This window comes from Panicum virgatum, chromosome 7N (genome assembly GCF_016808335.1).
Source record: "Panicum virgatum strain AP13 chromosome 7N, P.virgatum_v5, whole genome shotgun sequence".
NCBI classification, from domain to species: Eukaryota; Viridiplantae; Streptophyta; class Magnoliopsida; order Poales; family Poaceae; genus Panicum; species Panicum virgatum.
In genome coordinates this window covers 45062866-45081903 of record NC_053151.1, presented here as the reverse complement: position 1 = coordinate 45081903, position 19038 = coordinate 45062866, and the positions used below count along the sequence as shown (strand labels likewise).

General features: G+C 44.4%; 4 protein-coding genes and 1 non-coding gene across 8 annotated transcripts; 1 reads left to right on the top strand and 4 right to left on the bottom strand.

The window, feature by feature from the left end:
- Positions 1–66: 66 nt before the first annotated feature.
- Positions 67–2473, bottom strand: LOC120682476 (60S ribosomal protein L11-like). Its single transcript, XM_039964410.1, has 5 exons — positions 2338–2473; positions 2107–2214; positions 1640–1682; positions 1362–1557; positions 67–470 (listed from the first exon to the last, which is right to left on the bottom strand). Exons 1-5 carry the CDS (start codon positions 2461–2463, stop codon positions 278–280), a joined length of 666 nt encoding a protein of 221 aa, XP_039820344.1. The 5' UTR covers positions 2464–2473; the 3' UTR covers positions 67–277.
- Positions 2474–2550: 77 nt separating this feature from the next.
- Positions 2551–2623, bottom strand: TRNAE-CUC. The gene has a single exon. It is a non-coding gene; the product is annotated as a tRNA-Glu (tRNA).
- Positions 2624–3468: 845 nt separating this feature from the next.
- Positions 3469–7718, bottom strand: LOC120681925 (oxygen-dependent coproporphyrinogen-III oxidase, chloroplastic). Its single transcript, XM_039963609.1, has 8 exons — positions 6992–7718; positions 6250–6325; positions 5692–5786; positions 4941–5024; positions 4530–4617; positions 4134–4258; positions 3959–4057; positions 3469–3801 (listed from the first exon to the last, which is right to left on the bottom strand). The coding sequence occupies exons 1-8, from the start codon at positions 7532–7534 to the stop codon at positions 3733–3735; spliced, it is 1179 nt and encodes a 392-aa protein (XP_039819543.1). The 5' UTR covers positions 7535–7718; the 3' UTR covers positions 3469–3732.
- A 2369-nt stretch (positions 7719–10087) lies between these two features.
- LOC120681926 (probable potassium transporter 15) lies at positions 10088–15217 on the top strand. Of its 4 annotated transcripts, none has more exons than XM_039963613.1 (10): positions 10088–10588; positions 11422–11650; positions 11748–11996; positions 12177–12227; positions 12337–12597; positions 12821–12873; positions 12982–13096; positions 13311–13565; positions 13667–14189; positions 14280–15217. In XM_039963613.1, exons 1-10 carry the CDS (start codon positions 10304–10306, stop codon positions 14281–14283), a joined length of 2025 nt encoding a protein of 674 aa, XP_039819547.1. In that variant the 5' UTR covers positions 10088–10303; the 3' UTR covers positions 14284–15217. The 4 variants fall into 4 exon arrangements, with proteins under 4 accessions (XP_039819547.1, XP_039819544.1, XP_039819545.1 ...); XM_039963610.1 differs by having other exon boundaries at positions 14371–15207; XM_039963611.1 differs by having other exon boundaries at positions 10453–10588; positions 11439–11650; positions 14371–14887.
- Positions 15218–15503: 286 nt separating this feature from the next.
- On the bottom strand, positions 15504–18574 carry LOC120681928. Its single transcript, XM_039963614.1, has 11 exons — positions 18556–18574; positions 18087–18410; positions 17821–17964; positions 17618–17701; positions 17476–17516; positions 17247–17282; positions 16841–16903; positions 16588–16677; positions 16006–16098; positions 15880–15927; positions 15504–15708 (listed from the first exon to the last, which is right to left on the bottom strand). The coding sequence occupies exons 2-11, from the start codon at positions 18395–18397 to the stop codon at positions 15635–15637; spliced, it is 984 nt and encodes a 327-aa protein (XP_039819548.1). The 5' UTR covers positions 18398–18410; positions 18556–18574; the 3' UTR covers positions 15504–15634.
- Positions 18575–19038: the final 464 nt, after the last annotated feature.

Sequence of the window (19038 nt, the reverse complement as noted above, 5' to 3'; positions counted from 1 at the left end):
TACCACGATTTTGTAGCGAACCTTGGTGCTCAGGATTTCCAAGAACGAAACAAAACAAAACGCTACTTTAGAGAATTAAGCCAGTTATCTACTATTGCTGCCAATGAGGGTAAAACACAAGTGAGAATTAAGATGAAAGTACAGGCACCCAGAAAAGGATCCAACTGCAGTACAGGCAAAACTGACAGCATTTCTGTTTCTTCTAGTAAAAACCCAACCACCAGATAAACTTAAGTAACACAAGCTCTAATGCCTGGAAAAGCTCTTCTTGTGATGCCTAGGAGGCTTGGGCCTTGTTGAGGATCACACCCTCGTACTTGACCTGGAACCACTTCATGGCGTCCTCCTTGGTGACCCTGTGCTGAATACCAACAAGGGACTTGCACCTGCGGCGGCGCGCCACGCGGTACCCAGCACGCTCAAGGACAACATAGAAGTCCATGCCGTAGATACCAGTAGATGGGTCATACCTGAGATAATGCGATAAAGGAATGGTTATTAACAAAATGCAACACTTCATTAAGCAGACACCAGGCAGCCATGAAAAACTATCCCCTGCAAATATGCACAATAAGTATTCTGAAATTCCAAATCCCTAACGGAGAAACCAGCCACAAACACGCAAGGCCCACATACAGAGACAGTTTAAAATGTTCTACAAACTGAACCAAGTGGGAATGGCATCATATGCACAGTTTATAACAAGGAGATACTCCAGGTCACAAATAGCATGTCAAATAATAACAGCTCAGCAAAATATGTCCATTGCACCACGTTACTACAAATTTGACCACAGCCCTGGACAACCATGCTAACCATGCAATAAATCAGATACAAAAATCAGATATGCACCCAAAGAACAGCATTTTTACTTGCTAAAGACTCGAGCTAACATGGCAACCCTGGTATAAAGCTCACACTGATACACACTAGTGTGGAAGTTTCTGAAAAAATACATTGAATTGAACTCAAGAGAACAAAATATTGGAACTTTGACGTCATCAATTCAACATGACTTGCAAAAATAACGTGGATACTGTAGTAGATAACGAAAAACCAGTTCCAGTACATGAAAAGACCAAAATGACGTCCTTGGCATAAAGGGAATCCATGGTTGTATGATTCAGTCACTTTAGTACAACAGCAAATAGATGAAGCTACCAAAAAGCTAATTTTAGTGGATTCTCCAACTGTGTTAAGATGTCATAGTGAGTAGAACCCCACATGCTGCGCACATGAATCTAAAATTACATGTTCCACCCTCTACTTACTGACAAACAACAATCATCATAAAAGCATCCATTCAAAGAAACAGTACACCACATTTAAATCACTGGAGAGCAGAAATGGGATAATCTTACTTGATGCCAAGATCAATGTGCTCCTGGATACCGAACCCAAAACAGCCGGTCTCACTGAAGTTCCTCCTCAGCAGCTCATACTCCTTGACCTTCAGGCCACTCTCCAGCAGCTGCATCGCCTTCTCTCCCCTCACCGTCACGTAGCACGCAATCTTCTCATTACGCCTAATGCCGAACGACCTCACAGTGTACCTCGCTGCAATATCATAACACCATCGGTTTGAGCACCATCAACCCAAACCACACACATACTTGTCTGTCAGGTTTAAGAAAATCACCCTTGGAGAACACCGGTGACTGCCCACTCAGCTGCTCGAGCACCTGACAACAATCACTGGAGGTTAGAGAAGAGCAAATGGTGAAGATTGTCCAAAGGCATCAATGAACACATAGAGACATCAAAGCAATTAACGACATTGACCGGTCTCGAACTGAAACTTTGCCAAAAACATCTAATCACAACTGATGTGACAAAAAATCGTATTCCTAAGCATTTGGATGGCACAGTTATGATGCTGATAAATATGATACGAGATAGATTTGACGGCTTGAGGAGTGGAGTCTACAGAGCAGAATTAATTCTCACAGAAAATAAAATGGAGCACAACTAGATACGATTCAGTCATTCAGACATGCCACAATACACGCATAGCTGAAAGTAAAGTATGTAACTCAAGCGCCGAGCAAGCATACAAATCAGAGCGCAGAAACCAAAGTGAACCATTGGAGGGGAATAGGCGAATACCTTGGCGGCACGGGTGAGGCGATCACCGCTCTCGCCGACGGAGATGTTGAGCACGAGCTTCTGGACCTTGATCTCCCGCATCGGGTTCGACTGCTTCTTCTCCGACGCCTGCAATCGCAGAAACCAAAACCGAAACCAACCCACAACGTCAAAACAGCACGCACGAGAGGGCCGAACGATCCGACGGGGGAAAAAGAGAAGGGGACGGCGCTATGAACAGCGCGAGCTCACCATGTGAAGATCTGGGAGGCGACGGCGAGGGAGGTGAGATGGTTGTGCAGTGCTGTGCCTGTGCGGGGCGGCGGCGGCGGTCGAGGAAACTTTATATGTAGACAAAGAAACCCTAAATCCCCTCATGCCGTGTGCAATTACGCACTTACCCCTGAGAAATGTAGTGAGTGGAGGGGTGTTTTAGTAATTTCGCGCAACGAATTGGCAAAAAATTTCCGTTGCCGGGACTCGAACCCGGGTCTCTCGGGTGAGAGCCGAGTATCCTAACCAGCTAGACTACAACGGATCTGTGAGAGAAGAGGACAGGTAAAGTTTATAGAGTAAGTAGCCTACGTTTCCAAACACTTGTCACTTCTAACTTCTTTTTTTGTTTTCAAAATATTTTCCAGTTTTATCCTTATGCAAATACCATTGGAATGTTCTAGAATTATATAAAGCTAATTTTATAAGGATGTTTTCGTTATTTCATCTTTAAAAGGTGGACTACCTTAGTAACCGTACATTGACCAAAATTGAAAGTGTTCAAGGCGGCGAAGCTTAGGTTTTGGGTTTCCGGAACTGCAATGACCACCGTCCCTAGAGGAGGAGGTCGGCACTGTTGTGGCGACAGCCCGATGGTGGTGGCGGAGGTGAGGCGGCGCCGCGCTGCCGGGCGGGTAGGACCGAACATGTGATGAGCAGTGGCTGGTGACGGAGACGAGGAGAAGTGGGTGGTGAGCGGACGGCAAGAGCCACTGACACCAGGATGGAGGATGTGAGGCAGGGCGGAGGAAGAAGATAGCAAGGGCGCAGCTGCGATGAATGGACAGCCCCGTTTTGAGTTTGGGTCAACTAGGCTGCCGCCCAGTGGAGGGGCGGTAGGGGGCCTGCCGCCAAGGGCCCCCGCGCAAATAAAAATTATTTTTATTTATATATAAGTCCCTACCACCCCCTGCCGGGCAATAGGAGTATAAAACTGTAAATTGTGAAATCGAAAATATATTTTTATAAAAAATGTTTTTGAAAAATATAAAAATAAAAAAGACGCAGCGTTTGAGCAGGGCGAAAATAATCCTGGGCCATCATGGGCTCTTGCCTCATGGAGCGACCCGCTTTGAAATGAAAAATGAGTTCTAGTGTTCTCTCATGGGATGCATAAAATGGTTACAGAATTTTTAATCCTCGGGCACAAAACCAGGGCAACGGCAACGAGGTGCTTCGCTCTTTCACGTGGGGACAAACAGCACATACAAACAGCTAAAGCATTACATCATACTTAATTATTCACGATTCTACAGATACAGAAGACGTGATGAAACTACACGTATCACGTATGACCGGAACTCTCAAGCTAACAAAATTACAGGGAGGGTAACACTAGCAAAAAGGTATGAAGAACAAAGAAATTTCGGCTAATCAGATCCAATCCTTTGGGTTTATGCATGCGTCGAGAAGTTTCCATTCTTCAGTCCCTTCTTCTGGTTTCTGCAAACAAGGGTTACGTGTTAGTGTTGAAGAACATAACTATTTCAGCAGTACTTTTTTTTGTATTTTTGCTGGGATTTTAAACGTTCTCTGATGGCAAAACAAAGACACGTCTACGTTTATTGGTCGGCAGAGCAAAGCGGCATTTTTAGCTTACATGATCATATTGCCATCGTGCTGTAAGTGGAAGAGACACGAGTATGCTCTCAATCCTTCCTCCAGTCTTTAGGCCGAATGTGGTACCACGATCATAGACCTTCAAAAGAAGATATTAAAGCCAGAAGACGTCCATCCACGAAAGACACTGGATATGTTAATCTAAAATTACTTACAAGGTTGAACTCCACATAACGACCTCTTCGCAGTTGCTGCCATGCCTTGTGCTCCTCGGTGAATGGAGTGTCCTTACGCCGCTCTATGATTGGTATGTATGCAGGAAGTACAGAGTCCGCACATTCTGCAGGGGAAAAAAATCACCATTGTTGTACAACTATAACTTGAGCTCACCTCAAATCACACTGCAACCTAAACACTGAAAAGCTACATATAATTTAACTACATAGCTCATAGAAAAGAGAACATGATTCAAAGCTATAGCCACCTTCAAATTGAACTTGTCTCACGCAAAATGTGTGGAAAATCTATCCCACAGAACAATTTAGAAAACACTGCACCAGGATACTTGAATACAAATAAGGTCATCCTATCATTCTAGCAAAGAGTCTCACCTGTCGCAAAGCTGAGAAGCATTTCTTGATCATAATCATTAAGATCATCAAAAAATATTCCACCAAGCCCACGTCTCTCATTACGATGCTGCATTGAAAGACATAACATGAGAACTCAAAAGCAAGGTGCTAGAAACTCTTAAGAAATATTGATTGCTGCATCAAATGCTTCCTAGCAGGAAATTAGTATCTTATCCAGGATTGCCAATTTACCATGGCCATCACGAACACACAGGACTAATAAACAAATACAGAAAAAAAAATTTAGAAGTTTTCTTTCTTGGTGGTATTTGAACCAAGCTAGCAAATGCAGAATTGTGTCATTGCAGAAAAGGATACTAAACAACGTTATTCAAACTGCAGAATTGATTCCTCTTTTGGTTTCTAAAAAGAAAGAGGAACTGAAAATACCTTAATATAGAAATAATCATCACACCACTTTTTGAATCTTGGGTGAAAACCTGGATCAAATTTATCGCATGCTTGTTTTTGAACCTGAAGTCAGAAAATAAACATGTTAATAACTTTCGATGAATATGAAGAAGCAACTAAACTCCTAGTAATAGCTATTAACTAGCTTATTGACTCTTCTTTTTTCTTCAGTTTCCTCTCAAGATTATCAGAAGAACTTTGCCCATAAGAAATACTACCATAAAATCCTGTAACTGCATGGAACTCTGTTTTGCTTGTGCTAGTACTGATGTGGCTTCCCCATGTGTTGGACTGAAAGACACCCTTTTTCAGAGTAAAGAACAGCTTACAGCTATAAACTATATCAGAAACCTAATATACAGCCTGTTCGGCTGAGCTAAACACCAGCCAGCGCTGGCTGGAGCCTAGAGTGCGGACACTATAGGGACACTGTAGCAACAATGTGCGGAAAACAGTAGCCCAGCCAGCCACGGCTCGCTACCAGCCAACCGAACGGCGCCATATTCATTAACTACATTCGATACAGCACTTGGTATAAAAAAAAACTTTAACTAGTTTACATCTAGAAATTGTGGAGCATTAAAAATAGTACTAATTCCATAGGCTCACCTAGCATAGTTCTCACCTAGCATAGTACTATCTAGGACACAAGCATTGCCCAAGATATGAAAGAAAGACACCCTAGAGTATAGGGCGTATGACATTGCAATATTTTGGGGGTGTTACATACAGAATGGAAATGCTTCACATCCTCTTCAATGATGTATGAAGGAGTCAAGTCAGTACCACCCCCGAACCACCATTGTCTTGGTGCACCAGGAGCATCTGCAGTTGGATATTATAACAGGTGAGCATTAAAAATCACATTTCCTAATAAGAAAGACACTTACAATACAACAACAACAACAACATAGCCTTTTATCCCAAGCGAGTTGAGGTAGGCAAGAAAGACACTTACAATATGCATAAAATTTTTTAATGCATAAAATTTCTTCAGCGTCCAAAGATCTATATGAATGTGATATATTTGCAGAAGGATTTGGAGATGATCATGTTAAACTTGGGTTACCTCACTAAGTAAATAAGATGAACCCAGTTATCTTAAAGATATCTAGAGGATTTAATCTATTTTAAGCCTATATTTAGTAAAAGCAAAGCGCAAGAGCATCCCATTTATTCAGTAGTCTTTGTACATGAGTGAGGCATATATAATGAAGAACAAAATCCTCTTGGTGTGCAGGGTATTAATTAAATGCAATACTTCTAGATTTTATAGATAAAAAGATACCTTTTGGTGCATCTGTCTCAAAATAACGGTAGTTAAAATGCAATGTCGGAGCAAACGGATTCTTGGGATGGAGCACCTGCCAAAAAAAATCTTTAAATCCACGTATCATATTCATAGGTTAACATTAAGATTAAAGCATTGCCTAAAGTTGGCAAGCATTTTTGTAACCCTGAATAAGCATATTAAATTAAATTATCAGTGTCACAAAACAAGAGGTCAAGAGCATGGTGTACATTAAGTAGAGTAGAACAAACTGAACTGAAATTGATCACCACACTTCAAATAACTAACAACACATTCATCTAATTCATCTATCAACAGCTTCAACAGCTTAACATAATATTTAAATGAAATCTATGCACTTCTGTTGTAGCAGTGAAAAGATCGATCATATAGGTATGTGACGCTAGTGGCATCAGCACAGAACAATATGCTAGCTATTCAACTGTGCAGCATGCACTTAGCAACAGCTAAAGCAAATGGGAAATTTATACACCATGATAACGCTTGTGAAGCCAAATGACCAAAAATTGTTTAAATGTTGACAGGTCCACACGCATTCTGATTCTCGGTGCCTATCAAAGAAATGGAATGTATTGCCTATACTGGGAGCAGGGGAACTAAACAGTAAACACTAACTTCCTACGGCATTGCAACGTCTACATGCAACTTAGAATTTGCATAGCGGAAATGGAAAAGGGATCTAGGATCTTCACGTCAATGCAACGGGAGAGGCACTTACCGAGCTAATCCCCGCGGCGAAAAAGGGTACGGGGCCAGCCTTCTGCGCATCCGCGGCACCATTCTTCCCGGCCTCCCCCTTGGCCGCGCGGTACGCATCCGGCGGCATGACCCCGTACACCACGGACACATTGACCCCGGCCTTCTCGAAGACGCGGCCGTCCTCGAGCACCCGGCTGATGCCGCCCCCGCCGCCGGGGCGCGACCACACGTCCTCGACGAACCGCGCGCCGCTGCCGTCGGCCTCCTCCAGCGCGGCGCAGACCTCCCCCTGCACCCTCCGGATCATGGCCTCGAACCGCTCCCGCACGGACCCGGACCCCGCGCCGCGCCCGTCCTCGCGCAGGAACGTCGGGGGCGGCTCGCTCTCGGGCGTCTCCTTCTCGATCGCCACCGACGCGCGCACGCGGAGCGCGCTGCTGCGGCGGGGCGCAGGGCACCCGCGCGGGAGGTGCACCTGGGCCGGCGCCCTCCCGCGGAGCCCCGCGGGGGCCGGGGCGGGCGCTAGGGTTCGGGACGGGGTGGAGAGGAGGGACGACGCCATTGGTTGGGGTTGATTGTGTCCGGCGAGCGGCAGTTTGCTTGTTTATGTAGTAGACGCCGGGGGCGGCGGCTGGCTGCCGGAGGCGGGCGGCGCGGGGGAGGGATGCGGCCCGCGGTTTTGGAGGTGGGAGGAGTCAAAAGGGAAGAGCGGTGGGTGGGAGGGAGCTGCTCCCCCCCTATGCTTTGCTGCTCTGCCGCGCTGGCTTCCTAGGGGATAAGGAAACGGATCATGTTCTGGGCTCTCGGGATTTTCAGATTCTGCGAAAGGGAAGGCATGCGTGCGACAGTTAATTAAAATGGTTTCTGATTTCAAAACGTGATGAGAAAAAAAAGACTGATTAGCAAACTGGTGAGACATGCGCATCAGCATATGTGATCATACGAGACGTGTTTGTTCGAGCTAATTTGAAATTGGAATTGTAGTCTTGCTGCCATTCATGTTCTGAACTTGTTTCGTTGTCAGATAAATGTTCTGAACCCGTTGCTCAACGTTCATTCAATCATTCTCATCAGGTTCAGACTTGATGGGGGTAAATCACTATCTCCGGTCACTCCATGGCGACAACAAACAGATTGTCGTTCAATAGAAAGCTGTTCCAGCAGGAAGGTGAAGGCTGAAGACAGGTCAACTATACTCGGCTTGTAGTGCTTACCGGATCACAAGTTTTGAAAAACGGAATGAAACAGTGGTCGACATACTGAAATGCTGGCTGTTTAAGCTACCAACTGCCACAACATGTTGAAAGAGAACTGGTGCTGCCTTCTTTTTTTTTGATGGAACGCGTATATATATTATGATGCAAGGAAAACGTACAGATACACGTACATATACCAGCGTGTACGCAAAGGATACAGAAGGAATAACATCCTCCACCAAACTACGCAGAGGTCCCTATGAAACAACGAACTTGCAAAGCAGTCCTTAGGGGGCTCTGCATCCTCCAGAAGCGTCTTCCTTCGCCGGACTCCGCCGCAGGCACACGAAGCGACCAAGGAAGGCAGCTCACCTTGGATCAGGAGTAGCGCCATCGCACCATGGCTTTGACAAGAGCCGCAGCAGACGCCCACCACGACGGGTAGGAACCAAATCTCCGTTGAAGAGCATCGGCCGGGGACGCACCCCGCACCACCCTGATCCTGGAACTGGGCTCGCCAGAAGAGAACCAGATCCACATACCTCACCACCACATCCCGGAAGCCATCCCCTCTGCACACTGAGCACCACACCGTCATCATCTCCTCCGCCGACACAGCCATCAGACGGATCAAAGCTCCTGTACACCCGCCGACGAACTCTGGAGCTCCAACTAGGTCTCCAGCTTCGACGGGCTCAAACCTCGCTAGCCCACCGCCGGCACTGGAGCACGCACCGGCGAGGTGAAGAGCGGGCCGGAGGAGATTATTCCCTATAGGCGGCGCCACCTCCACCAAGCACGCACCACCCGGAAAGACTAGCCTCGACTCCTTCACGCTGTGGAAGAAGACAGGCACCACCCAACCCCAATCCAGCGACATCGCCGACGGGGAAACAAAAGCTATATACACCGGCCGCCTCAAACCTCGTTCCCCATCCTCTCCGATGCCAGACCGGCCGCCGGAGAGAAGAGGGAGCGGAGGAAATCGGCGTCGGAGTCGATTCGCCTTCCTTTCGCCCTCACTCAACTGTAGCAGTGGAAGAGTCGAGAGGAAGTGAGAGACTTTTTTTTGATAACTGGTGCTGCCTTAAGCGTGGTCGAAGTCAAACCGTGGAGCGCATAAATCCTGTGGGTGCCGGATTTCCGTGTGCCTGAACAATGGCGCGTAGCTTCATCCTTCATTCGCTGTGTAGTAGTCTAGTTTTTGCTCATCAAGTGGTTCTATAGTTTCATTCAAGTGGTTCTGAAAAAGGTAAACGAGAGACAGTGGTTGCCTGTCCATCTCAAGTCTCGCAAAAGGCTAACGTTCATTAAACTGAGGCCGGAGCCCAGAGGTCTCTCGAGTCTCTTGGATGTGCTTTATTTTAAGGAAAAAAGGTTCGACTATAAGATAAAATTGTTTTGTATTTTGAACGGACAGAGTAAACATGGACCATGGCTTGGTGAAGGTTAACATGAAGTGTAATACTATTTTATACAAAATTTTAAGTAAGCCACTGTTTCTTTTTCCTCTTTTTATGTAGGAAGTTCTAAAACTTTTAGATAATTTCTAGGCAATGCAATCAACCTTCGCTAAATATCAAAGAACATGATATTTTTTAAAACATACTAAATAGTGTACTCTAAATCTGTAATGAATACATACAACTTCTTAGTGTCCAATAACAAATATTAACATTTTAATGGTTTTAGCAAAAGTAGACTGCCGGTTTCCTTCTTTTTCTCCCATCGCAGAAACACACTGTGCTTACAGTACAGGCTTCGTGCACGCATCATCCGTCTCCTGTCACAAATTCAGCTTAGGATGTCGCCATCTGTAGACTCTTGTTTCTCAAACTATGTAATTTTTCACTTTAAAACTATTAAGTATTTTTTTTTCAAAAGGAAAATCATCGAGCAACTCATGTGACCCCCACGTGCTGCCACCTCAGCGGCACCCCTTCCCTCCGCCTCCGCGAACAAGCTCGTGTCCGCCCCGCCATCGTCATTGGTTTCGCTCTTGCTCCCGGTTTTCTCGCTCGCTGTGCCCCTTCTCTCCTCCACCACCCGCAACCACGGAGCGGAATTTTTCTATACCAAACTCCCTCGTCCTGGCCTGCCCTCTCGATCCGATCGGGACCCAACCCTAGCCCGGAATGGCGTCGTCGGCGGCCAGCGGCATGCGGAAGGCGCCGTCGCTGGAGTGGCGCTGGGTGTCCACGGAGGAGGACGACGAGGAGGACCGCGGCGGGCGCGGTGGCGACGCGGCCGTCGGGGCGGTGGGCAGGGGCGGGAGCTTCGAGTCGGAGGACGAGGAGGACGCCGAGGACGAGGACGAGCGGGAGGGGAAGAAGAGGCTGATCCGGACCGTGCCGTCCGTGGACTGGTTCGACGTCGAGGGCAACGAGGTCTCCGTTGGGCAGCAGGTCGAAGACACCGAGGTGAGGGGCTTGACACGGGCGATCATTCCTTTATCGCGTTTGGGGTTGGGGACTGGTGTTTGTTTCTGTTGCGTGATTGAGATGGATTTGCTTTGGGGCTAGGATGACACAGATAAGGTGCTGATTGCTTAGCGGGGAGGATTTTCGAAATGGTAGTCGATCAGGTGGGGAAGGGGAATCTAATCCTTGAAACTGCGGAAATTGACATTTCAGTTAAGATCAAGTGCTGTGTGTTCACCATGTATTATTGTATTTCCTTTCCCTACAACCCACATTCACATGTATGCCAATTTATTTCTCTAACCTGCACAAAGCCACAAAGGAAACACAACGTTTGCATGTAGCTGTAGTTAATTGAGAAAATGCAGGTAGTCTTGCTAGACACAACATTCATTTGATTCATACAAAGTTTGGTACATATGTCCAGCATGTTAATGAATCTATAAAAGTAAAAGCGAATAGAGCAACACTGGAACTAAATTTATAGGGTGCTAGTATTGTTCAATAATGTTCCAGGTGGTCGCTATTTTTGTAAACAAATAGTCACACCATTGTTTTGAACACCTCTATTTTAGCAATAGTTTATTTGAAGATTTATCACCAAGTGAAGTTGAATTTTAAAATCAACTCCTTTTGATCTGAAAATATATCACAAGCTTGATCTTTTCTGTTGACATCAGATAGAGGTAAATTGTTTTTGAACACTTCAAAGAAATTAGGTGTGCATCGATAGATCCTAATATATTTCCAGTTTTTACAGAATGCCTGCCATTGTTGATCATGTTTCACTCATTATCTTCCATATGGTTTAGTTATTTCATTTACATGTGCAGGAGTTTGATTTTGGCAGGACAATGTTTCTTGCACTTCAGACTCTTGCTGTGGTGTTTGGGGATATTGGAATTGGTCCATTATATACATTTGATGTCATGTTTAACAAGTACCCTATTCAAGGAGAGGAGGATGTCCTTGGAGCTCTCTCACTTGTTCTGTATACTCTGATTTTGATGCCATTAGTGAAATATGTTCTAGTTGTCCTTTGGGCCAATGATGACGGTGAAGGTATATGCGAGGTTGTGAATTGAGTTAATCAGGTTAAGATTTTTGTGCAAAAGTGTGTCAGAGGCTTACATCTTCCATTGATTTTACGACTCTGCAGGGGGTATATTTGCCTTGTATTCTTTGATTTGTAGAAATGCAAAAGTGAGTCTCATTCCAAACCAAGTACATTCTGAGAAGAGGATGTCAAGTTTTCGACTCAAGCTTCCAACACCAGAACTTGAGAGATCCATAAAAGTAAAAGAGAAACTTGAATCGTCATTGTTGTTAAAGAAGTTGCTCTTAGGCTTAGTGTTGTTTGGGACTTCCATGTTCATATCAAATGGAGTTATCACACCAGCAATGTCAGGTTTACTTCTTCATTTTGTGAATATTTTAATTTCAATTTAGACGTTTTTAGTGGAATAATCATAAAAAAGTACACTAGCCATCGAATAAATGTGCATTCTTTTCTATAAAATTGTAAGCCTATTTCTCTACTAAAGAATACTTTTGTACAGCCAAATTAATTAGTTATCCCTGAATGTAGTGTTGTCTGCTGTCAGTGGCTTGAAAGTTGGGATACGAAATACCTCTCAAGGTGATTGTTTTTTGGGTTAAAATTTCTTGTACCTCATAGTGCAAACGCTAGATTTTTTTTATAATTATTGCTTAATGCCCTTTGTATTTTCATCAAACATTCTTTGCAGATGTTGTGGTGATGATTTCAGTTGCACTTCTTGTAATATTGTTTAGTGTACAGAGGTATGCCACTAGCAAAGTGGGGTTTGCACTTGGCCCTTCTTTACTTGTATGGTTTTGTTGTCTTGGAGGTATTGGCATATACAATCTCAGTCTATTTGGGCCAACAGCTTTTATGGCATTTAATCCTCTCTACATCATTTATTATTTTGGGAGGAATCCTTTTCAGGCTTGGCTGTCCCTTGGTGGGTGTCTTTTATGTGCAACAGGTAACGATCATAGCTTGTTGATCTATAATCAGCTGAATGCCCAACTTTTTTTGTCTTATTCACTTTGCTGGATCTCTTTACTACTAATTTTTTTTAAATGAACTAGGATTCCCTTTTGTAATAGTGCATTGCTCAGAACTTTGTCTTAAATATCTGAGTAAAAAACATTTCTTTTTTCTGATTCAAAAAACACACTTTTAAGCTTATCCAACCAACATTGCAGGATCTGAGGCCATCTTTTCGAATCTTTGTCACTTTCCTGTAAGATATGTTCAGGTATTATCTGCAAGCTTATGAGAGCCTCAAATTCATTTGCTCCTTCATAATATGCTACCACAACTAACATTTCCTGTAAACACCTATGTGGTTCATTTTACTTTGCAGTATATGTTTATGCTTCTTGTTCTTCCTTGCCTTGTCTTGGCATATCTAGGACAAGCTGCTTTTCTTATTGCCAACCCGAAGTCATCTGAGCAGGTCTTCTTTTCATCGATTCCAAGTAAGTTGAATGTTGCTGACCATTTAGCTTAGCTGCCATTTTCTTCTGAATATATTCCAATAATAGTTCTTTGGCATGTTATGTAAATATTCGCTGCTTAGATCAGTTCTATTTTGTGCTTTCATTTGGCCTCTCACATATTCCAGTTGATTTTTTTTTAACCAATGCGGAGGAGCTATGTACTTTGACTTATTAAACTGTTTCCTCTTTGCAGTTGGAGTTTTCTGGCCTGTTTTCTTAGTGGCAAATTTGGCTGCACTAATTGCCAGTAGGACAATGACTGTTGCTATATTCCAGTGCCTAAAACAGTCTATAGCACTTGGTTGTTTTCCTCGGCTGAAAATTGTTCATACATCTCGAAAATTTATGGCTAAGATCTACATTCCTGTTGTAAACTGGCTCCTATTGGTTTCCTGCTTGGGATTTATCGTTCTGTTCAGAAGCATATATGATGTTGGCAATGCATATGGTAATAATCCATTGAATATACTTTTTGTGCCAGTAGTTTTATTTCTCTTTTATTAAATATGGTTAGTTTCGGATGCTCTGACACAACTCCATCTTGGACAGCTATAGCAGAGCTTGGAGTGATGATAATGGCCACTGTTTATGTTACAATCATCATGCTTCTAATATGGGAGTCCAATATTGTTAAGGTTCTGTCATTTGTTATCACATTCCTCTTCTTGGAGCTGATTTTCTTCTCCTCAGCTCTGAGTAGTGTTGGAGATGGAGGTTGGGCACTGTTGATTTTTGCATCTGTTCTATTCATGATTATGTTTATATGGAACTATGGGAGCAAACTGAAGTATGACAGTGAAGTCAAGCAGAAGCTTTCAAAGGATTTAATGAGAAAATTGGGGCCCAACCTTGGTACCATCAGAGCTCCTGGACTAGGCTTAGTCTGCAGTGATATTGTGAAAGGAGTTCCTGCAATTTTCGGTCATTTTCTGACCTCCCTTCCTGCGATACACTCTATAATAGTGTTTGTCTGTATCAGGAATGTGCCGGTTCCTGTGGTTCCCCAAAGTGAAAGGTTTCTTTTCCAACGTGTATGCTCAAGGGGCTATCACATGTTCCGCTGCATAGCCAGGTAAGCTTCATTTTACATGAATACATGTTTTGGTCCATGTAAAGGTTAGGTTTCAACCATGCTATTGTTGTTAATTGCAATGCAATGTAGGTAAATTGATCATCCAGTTATGCAGGAGTTGTTCAGCTTCAGCATGAATCAGCTGCAAAATGTCCCCTGATACTAACTTGTGTGTGCACAGATACGGGTACAAAGACAAGAAGCAGGAGCACCACAGTGTATTTGAGCGTCTCCTAATAGAAGGCCTCGAAAAATTCATACAAAGGGAGGCAGTAGAGTTATCCCTACAAAGCGAAGACGATGTCGACTCTGATGAAGAGCCTCCAACCCCTGTGAAGATCATCACAGCGCCAAATGGCAGCCTCTACTCCCTCGACGTCCCTCTACTGGCAGACTACACGCCTTCAACAGAGGTCATTCCTGAAGCCATCTGCTCAACGCCTCAGCACGATCCTGTACTGGACTACGCACAGAACCTCGAACTGGAGCTGGCATTCATCAAGCAGTCAAAGCAGTCTGGTGCCGTCTATCTCATCGACAGCCCCATCATCAAGGCCAGGAAGGACTCATGGTTCTTCAAGAAGCTGATGATAAACTATTTCTTCGCATTCCTGAGGAACAACTGCCGCCGGGCGATCATGTTGATGAGCATCCCACACTCGAACATGATGCAGGTGCGCATGACTTCTTATGTCTAAATGCCGGAGCAGCACTGGTTGCGTTGTTGATGGCTCTCATAGATACCATACTAGACCGGAAGAGGCTAGCAGTGTAAGAGTGTTGGATAGCCAATGTCCAAAGACGATACCTGTACTCTTGGAATTGTTCAGGAAATGATGGCTTCAGTTCGGTTGTTGTAGGGATCAATCTCCCGTGTAGCTATTGTACAATGCCAGGCTCCGGTGGATGCATCTGTGACACATTTTGGATTTTGCTGTCATATGCACACGGAACAAATAACTATTGTTTACTTGCCAGTTTATGGAATTCTTAATGAATATGCACACGGATCAACCAATTGTTGTTTAGATTAGTGCCAGTTTATGGAACTCTTAATAATTATTGTCCCGTCCCGAGGGGATTATATATAGCAGGAACCGTACTCAGCACCATCGATGAGACGAAGCAGTTACGGAGGAAGAACAGAGCATGCCTTGGCAAATGCAAATTTAAGAAACGAAAGTATGCTTCTAAAGAGCGAATTCCACCCGTAACGAAGTTCAAAAGGACCATGTCTGCATTGGTGCCTCCTGATTAGTCCTGAATTTTCGCGCGCGTAAAAAAAAGAGAGAAGGAAATGAATGCAACAGTACGGAACAGTCAAACAAAAATAAGATATATGACTTAAAAGTGCGTTGAATAATAGAGTAGCTCAATAACAAGACAAACGAGTGTTCTAGGCGACTTAGAAGTCCCCCTGGTAGCACTTGCAAAGCGAAGCTAGCTTATTCTGAGAGATCCCTGGTCCCTAGACGAGCAGCATCTTGTTGAGACTCCTGAGAGCTCATAAGCTTCATGGCTGCCCAAAACAACATACTCTTAAAGGACAAAAATACCCTTCATGGGGACATTGCAGTAGCTTCCCACAGTTAGTAGTACTAGTAGTAAATTTAAAACAATTTCATAGACCAAAGGTGCAGGTGGTGTATTGCCCCCATTTGAATCAACCTAAACTGTTAAATCAACTTACCTGACTTAGTTTCTGAAAAGGCCACAGCAGCAGAACTCTGCAGTACATCTGCAAGTAAGAAAAAAAAAACTTGACAGTTGGAATTTGCAGCTCAATTTGAATTGCAGAAAAAACAAGGCGTGTTACCTTGCTTGGGTGAATGTTCGAGTTGACGTACTTGGCCTCTCAGGGGTTTGACCAAGAATGGAGGCTTAGCTAGCATCTGCATGGGCGGAACACCTGTAGAGAAGAAACACCAAATTCAGACCTGCAACAATGTGTTTGTTAGCCTGGTTGGCTAGCCCGGGCCCGGTAGCGTCGCGCTCTCAGCAGGTCCTGAGTTCGATTCTCATCAGAAGCGAATTTCAGACTGCTGAGAGAAAAAAAAAAACTCCTCGCTGTGCTCGCCGCAAGGCTTAGCCCTCATGGGCATGGCCCAGGGTTCGGGGGTTTCTCTACCCGGGTAAGCCGGTTAGGCTTCCTCTTAATGAAAAAACAATAGGGCCGTTTCACACACCCCCCGGTAGAGTTTTTTTAGGGTCTCCTTTTGGTCCACGCTGTGTACATCTACATAAACCCCTTGCTTTCGTTTATATAATATAAGAACTTCAAACTGCAGCTTGAAATTGTAGGAAATACAATATCACCTTTCTTTGCAAGGAAGAAAAAAAGATCGGCACTTAGAAATTGCAACTTAATTTGAACTAAAGAAAACACAATGCATGTTACCTTGTTTGGATGAATTTTCAGCATGGGGGTTGATCGATAATGGAGTCAAATGTACCTTCTCCCTATCTAGCATCTGCAGGAGCGGGAAACCTGTAGAGAAGCAAACAGTATCAGCAATTTCGAATTGCAACTTTTGCTAGGGTGTTCTTTGGTCCACACTGTGTACATATATATAAACATTTGCTTTTGTTTTATATAATGTAAAAAGTTTCAAACTGCAGCTTGTTCTGAACTGTGGGAAATAAAATATTACCTTCTCCTTGGTGGAGAGGGAATTGAGGGTGATGGTAACACCTACCAGCTTGCAAAGCTTTCTCTGAAGATCACAAGAGTTTTCCAGTCATGGTCCAGAATTAAGTGTTTTGCAAAGTAATGAGAATTCGTAAAAGAATGAGGGGGTGTTCTTGTTCTGCTAGCTTGCATGTATGGGAGATCCGATGAAATCATAGTAGACATGGTGTTCTACACTACCAAATCATAACATCTATCAGAAGAAGAAAGTGCGCAGATGCGAGGACAGCAAACAAAGTTTGAAATAACAAATTCACTCAAAATTGGGAACAGAGAAATATACTTTGTTTAACACACCATCAACAACGTGTAAACTGGAATGTAAACAATTAAGAGAGGATACAGATGGAAAAACTAGTCGTACGTACCAAGTAGTGCAATCAGTGTCTCCTCTAATTCACTCGCTGGTCCAGCAATTGAAAAAGCTCGGTCAGTAATAAGCACAACCGTATATTATGAATCAAAGGCAAACACATTCTTCAGAACCAAATGCGTATGCGCAAGACATTATAAGAGATGCCCAATAATGTCTGTATATGATGCTTGAAAAGACAGTACTATCTACAGACATCCAGTAACAGTTTTATCCATTGATACCTGAGAAACCATTACTTTCACCCTGACTTGAAGAAGGCAGTCTGCACGGTTTCAAGAATCAACATTTTTATAGTGCAGATCTGTGAGTGCCAAAAAAGAAGATGCAGAAACAGCAGAGTCTCAATTCATATGCCTGTTGTACCTCTTCTTCAGCTGAAGATAGACTCGAGCAATGTCGGTTCCTTGTTGCCGGCCTAAGTTCTTCACGACACGCCTTCGATGAGAGCTAGGCGAGATTCCATCACATGAACAGCAAGCCGAGTAGCCGACTGTTAGTACTGGAAACTGCAAATGCCATATTGTAACGGAAGAAAGCTTGCACCGGTGCCGTGCGCACAAATGTACCTGGATCCAATGGACACGACGTGGTACAGGTTGTTCGGGCCGCGAGGGACATGCAGCTTGTTCTTAAGCTCGGGCACCTTGTAGGCCATCTTTTTTACCATCTCCGCCGCCTTGTCCTGGACTACTTTCCATTCCACGTAGTCCCTGCATCAGGAGTAAACCCCAGAGAAATAAGCGTGCTGCACATCACATTATATACAGCTCAAAGAAAAAGATCACATTGCATAAAGGTAACATCATGGGAGGGAGATTAGGGAAGACCGTACCTGGCATGATCTATGCGCAGGAAGAGGACGTCCTCAACAAGGGTGGTGAAGCAAGGGTACGCAGCGAGCATAGGTTTCTTGTCCTTGTAGATGCGTGCGAACCGGTGGCAGATCGAGGATGGTATCCTCCATTGGCCGTCGGCGAAGCCGTTGAGGACCCTGAGTTCCTGGAGGAACCCCAGGAGGAGCCAGCTTTCGTAGCTCTTCGTTGAGGTCGGGTGAACGAAGCGGATGAGATAGTTGCAGGCCGTCCGCCACATGCCAAACATGACCCTATCAACGAGGTATCTCACATCGAAGAACACAACCATTTTATCTCTCGCCCTGCGATGTTTTTTTTATGAAAAAGAAAGGAAAAGAAAAGGCGATCGAGCAAACAAGTGCCAGTTCAAGAAACAAGGAAAATAAAATCACACGGACGGCAATTGAGGGGAGGACGATCGAATCAAGAAAAATCAAGAGAGCATACGCATCGTAGATCTCCCAGTGGCTGTTGTTGGAGTAACGGGCTTGGCTCATTACTTCTAAAGCATTAAAAGAATTTAAAGCCCACTATTAATGTTAGAGAATCAATGCTTAATTCCGTACCGGGAATTGAGGAAGATCTCAACCGACTTAAAAGGTGGACTTCGTGTACACCACTTGTGAAGCCGGTAAGAGGAGGACGGTGAACCACACGCGCGCGCGCTCGCTCGCCGGGCCGGGCCGGGCCGTGGCCGAGGCGCGGCCGGACGGGCGGTGCGGTGCGCGGCCGGAGTGCTGAGATGAGAAGGATGTTTTGCAGTAAAGAGTATTAAAACAGAGGGTTAATGTCGTCACTAATGACCGGACATTGAAGGCTCTTTACGACGTCCAGGTTCGTTGACCGGAGTGCTGAGATGAGAAGGATGTTTTGCAGTAAAGAGTATTAAAACAGAGGGTTAATATCGTCACTAATGACCGGACATTGAAG